Consider the following 5,087-nt stretch of genomic DNA (forward strand, 5'->3'; position numbering starts at 1 on the left):
GGGGGAGGACAGAGCACGCCAAGCTTTTATGAAGTAGCCTGTGAAAAGTGTGCCTTTATTCAGCAAATCAGACAGGAAAGGTTTCAGAAAAATAATAAAGAGAAAGCATGGAGGAATAATGCCTTTTTTTCCCAGAATGCACAACATTCACAGAGGGCGAATGCATGTGTGAAAGACTCACATTCAACCATGTAGGTCAGGACGCTCATCCTGGCTTTGAGGAATATGAGAAAAATGTGTGTCTGAGTGTCTGAGTGAGAGTTTTGTCTTCTGTCTTTCTTTTCTACTTTCTTTCTCTTTCTTCTATCTTTCTGTCTTTTCTTTCATCATTCCTTCCTTCCTTCTTCAGTGAATTCACAGACTCTGTATTTGGTTCCAGGGTGAGATAAAATAGTATTTTAATTGGTTGGGGAGTTAGTCAAAAGTACAACACGTTTCCTTTAATGGTGTCAACTTATCATTTAGTAAATACTGTATAGCTATAATAGTTACTTGTCATTTCAAAAAATATTCATATAATACTTTAAATCATGTTGGATCGAACCGCTGATCCCTGGCATGAGGACAGACACTGGGATATTTATAATATTAATATAATATTTGAACATTTCTCCTCATAAAAGGAGTGCTTTATTAACTAAGTCACACCAAAGGACTTAAGATTTCTTCTTTTGTCCAAAAGTTGGATTTATTGGCTGTGATGATTATTGGCTCAAGGAGTATATTGAGAATTAAGTCATTATATTTTACAAGTGTGTTTTCATGACTTCAATATTTCCTACTTTTACCCATTTGGTCTTTGGGACTGAGTCAAGACTTAGTCTTTGCATTAACTCGATGTTTTGGATTGGCTTTTCAGATGGTCCTGTTTTTAACAGACATCCATCGTTTTTTTTCTCATCTCATTTTTTTTAAGCTGAATATAAAAATGGTCATGAGAAGCTGAAGACACACTGAATACATTAGGTTTGATTTGTAGGGTGTGTGTTTGTGTGTGTGTGTGTGTTACTTTAGGTACACACAAACAGGTTCAGGGGGCAGCTTTATGTTTTAGGGGGGTATCCCTGCTGGGGTAATGTGTTTAAAATCTATTACTCCCACAGCTAGGATTAGTGTGTGCATGTGTTATGGTGTGTGCTTGTGTGCGCAGGTGTGTGTGTGTGTGTGTTTCTGGGTTTCCTTCCCTTAAGACGCAATCACAATGGTAATACAAAAACCAGTGGATTATCAGTGGAGAAATTCTGGTTGATTTATACTGTGCCCTCAGTCAAACATACAGTAAATAGTCTTTCTGACTGAGTGATACATGTTGGTCCTGATAGTCTTGATAAACTTCTCTTTTATTTCCAAATGCATGTTGTAATGTGTCGTCGTAGCCAGGGTCACTTCCACTGTTGTCCAGCAGACTCTCACTGCCACCACTTAACCAACAGTGTCAACATTTCTGTCTGTCTGCAGTGATCAAGGTCGAAGTGTTTGCATTAGAAAATAAATCAACTACATGATTATCAAAGATGGACAGATTTATATGAATTAATCACAACAAACCTAATGGAAAGGAAAGGTTTTAATTTGGTGCCCTTAAAGTCCTTTAAATGTTTATTATTATTTTTAGCAGATACAGTATCTAATGTCACCTGACATGGTCCGACATGCTGTGTACATCTGCTTTCCTTTTAATCCCAAATGTTTAATCTGACAGGCAATAATGTGTTGTTCCTTCAGGACATGGTGGCGTAAACCAGCTCGGAGGCGTGTTTGTAAACGGCAGGCCACTCCCAGATGTGGTACGACAGCGAATAGTGGAGCTAGCCCACCAAGGGGTTCGGCCCTGCGACATCTCGCGCCAACTACGAGTCAGCCATGGATGTGTCAGCAAGATACTGGGCAGGTAACCACTGGCCTGACGATCACATGGTGACAGCCACAGTTCAGTATTCACTGCAGTGTCCTGCTGAGTGGGACACAGCACAGATGTGGAGAAAGACACGGAAGTGTAACCTTCTATCGTGACGTAGGACAGTTAACAAGGGATTTACGCTTTTTGAGGGAACACATTCAGTGTGTTTTACATTATATTAAAGGATAAAAAATGTCAATTGTAACTTACTAGCATGTGTTACCAGCAAATAACTATTGGTGCTAACTACTTAATATAAGAGATGTATAAATGTCTTTCAATATATGTTGTTAACCAACATGCTAACTGGTAACTGCTAATACACAGACACTAACAAACTTCAGAAACCAGTTCCATATTTCTGACCCTGACATCTGCCCATTTGTCCAGTCATTCTTTGTTAGAATTAGTCTCAAGCCTCAGTTGTTTCTGCCATTGAGTCAATTTCCTCTACATGAACGAGGTCCATTTCCAGTCCATTCTGCCCTCACATCCACCTGCGACCTGCCCCTTATTACCTTACATTGCATTTGTCTCACCCTGTTCTTTGCTCCCTCTTTCATGCCTTCAACCTTTCTCTGTGTAACGTCTCTTGCAAACCCTCTTAATATTTTTGTCTCCTCTCGCCTCCTTTCTCTTTTTTCTATCTGTCTGTCTTTCACTCTGCCTTTTCAAAGCTAAATTCAAGAGCAAATCCCCGCTCATTCTGTCCCGGGCAGAAGAAAGGGGGACAAAAGGGAAAAGATTCATCACTTTTTGGAATTAGCATCAAAATGAAAGTGGCACCATATTTCTGCAAACCTGCCCCCTTAAAAAAGACAGGGAGATGGAGAAAAGGGGAGAGACAAGAACAAGAACACAATCAAAGGGGGAAAAGACGTGTTAAAAAGAGAAGGGTGTAGGAAAAAAAACATGAATAAGAGAGACGATTTGTGGGGACGGAGAGGAAGGATTAGCTACAGCGACCCTCAGCTATATCAAAATATGTGTAGGTCATTGTTCTTCTGGGCTTCTCTTCCTCTCTCTTTCCATCTTCCCTCTCTCTCCTGTCCTGGGTGTTCAACTCACTGAAGCGTTACTGTGAGGGGGAGGAGAGGGGATCCAGGGATGGGAGGAAGGAAGGAGGGAGGGTTGTTTTATCCTCTCCTCTCTGTCTCTCTGGTGCCAGCAGAACAAAAACACCAACCCAACTACTCTGGTGTGTGTGTGTTTGTGTGTGTGTGTGTGTCAAATATCAATAACCAGAGCGATTTATTCAACGATGATTCATCTGTGAATAATTTAAACATTTTTATGTTTGGAAATGGATTGTTTCTGCCTTCACCTGTACATACTCAGAATGTGCAGCACATTATTAGAACTGCACTTAAAAATAGGAAATACATACGGTTTTCATGGAGTGATTAATCTGAGAGATGAGGAAATACACACGTTTTCATGGAGTGATTAATCTGAGAGAGAGAGAGAGAGAGAGAGAGAGAGAGAGAGAGAGAGAGAGCAGAAGGTTTAAGACTGACTGAGAGTTTGCATACACACACAGTTTCTACAGGCTGAGCAGCACATTTGCTGTCCTCCCAACCCCTGCCCCCATGCCCCTTCTGCATGCAAATACATTCATGAAATAGCTATGGTGGACACCAAACGCTTGAATCTGACTGCAAGTGTTTTCATCTGTGTGTGTGTGTCTGTGTGTGTCTGTGTGTCCATGCCACACTCTTCACACACTGACAGTTTAGAAAGACAGCCAATAATTACAGTTTCATGAGTCTGTCAGAGCCTCCACAGAAACAAAATTAATAATTCAAAGTTATTAATTCGAGTCGTCCCATTCCTGCCATGGACAGAAAACAAATTTATTGTTGACTGTGAAGGTGTTTCGGTGTTTCAGTTGCTGTTTTAACTCCTAAGATCTTTTAGGGTTGTCAAATGTTCAGTAAAGGTTTTATACAACATGAGTTATAGTTTCTTACTGAGACACTGCTGTACAGATTTAAGATGATGAAGATTCAGTATAAACCCGTGGTCACATGGTCTGACCCTGCTGGTAAACCAATGAAAGACCAGTAACTACAGCAGGTAAACAATACACAGTCTGGTCAAATACAGTACTGTGTCACGGTGTACTACACTTAAAGTAACTTTGATGTCAGTCTGAAGAAACACCAGCAAACTAAAACCAGTAGTGAGTACTTGATCATTATTTTTTATTGAAAAACTACACAAATAAACTACTTTTGTGCTGTCTACCAACTGATTAAAGATCAAAACCTAAAAGAATTCCAGAATCACTTTGCTGCTGCTCCTCCTATTGACCAACCCTTGCATTTTTTTTCTCCTAAATCGTTGGCAGGTACTATGAAACGGGCAGTATCCGCCCTGGGGTCATCGGGGGATCCAAACCAAAGGTTGCTACACCCAAAGTGGTCGACAAGATCGCCGATTACAAACGCCAAAACCCCACCATGTTTGCCTGGGAGATACGGGACAGACTCCTGGCCGAGAGAGTGTGTGACAACGACAGCGTCCCCAGCGTCAGCTCCATTAACAGGTACCTCAGACGGTTGGTTTATGAATGTACAGCAACAGGTGCCGAGTTTAGGTAAAGAGGACGGAGAACATAACTGTGTGTGTGTGTGCATGTGTGTGTGTGTGAATAGTAAAGAGGCCCCGGTCTTCATATGTATGAAGCGGCTGCAGCTCAGTGGTTCAACACGATGGTACAATGACAACCTTCTCCCCTGAGCATAGAGACAGAGAGGAAGGGACGGAGAAATAAGAGAGAGAAGGAGTGAGCAGAGGAGGCAGACAAAAGAGGAGGTCGGTGTGTGGGAGAATGGAAAAAAAGAGAAGGAGAAGAAAGGGAAAGGAAGTGAGGGAAGGATGAGAAGAGGAAAAGGGGGAGGAAGGGAAAAAAAAGAGAAGGAAAGAGGGGAAAAAAAGACTTGCATGAGCAGCCAAGCAGGAAGTGTAAGGCCCCTGTGCCATGTCAGCCAGCCTGAGCCACTTCACACACACACACACACACACACACACAAACAGTTTTGCGCTCCCACGATGGTCATGTTCTCACTGTCACTTAGAATATACACACACACACTCACACACACACCTTAAAGCTAATCTCCCCTCTCTCTCTCTCTCTCTCTCTCTCTCTCTCTCTCCTGCAGGATCATTCGGACTAAGGTTC

General features: G+C 41.9%; 1 protein-coding gene across 1 annotated transcript in view; it reads left to right on the forward strand.

Moving 5' to 3' along the window:
* The window catches only part of pax5 (paired box 5), a 44,811-nt gene that overhangs the window by 10,046 nt on the left and 29,678 nt on the right, over nucleotides 1-5,087 (forward strand). The window contains 3 exon segments of the mRNA XM_025058564.1: nucleotides 1,726-1,891; nucleotides 4,251-4,460; nucleotides 4,863-4,910. Coding sequence (XP_024914332.1) covers nucleotides 1,726-1,891; nucleotides 4,251-4,460; nucleotides 4,863-4,910 — 424 coding nt within the window.

This window comes from Cynoglossus semilaevis, chromosome 9 (genome assembly GCF_000523025.1).
Source record: "Cynoglossus semilaevis isolate Cse_v1.0 chromosome 9, Cse_v1.0, whole genome shotgun sequence".
In the NCBI taxonomy this organism is placed as follows: domain Eukaryota; kingdom Metazoa; phylum Chordata; class Actinopteri; order Pleuronectiformes; family Cynoglossidae; genus Cynoglossus; species Cynoglossus semilaevis.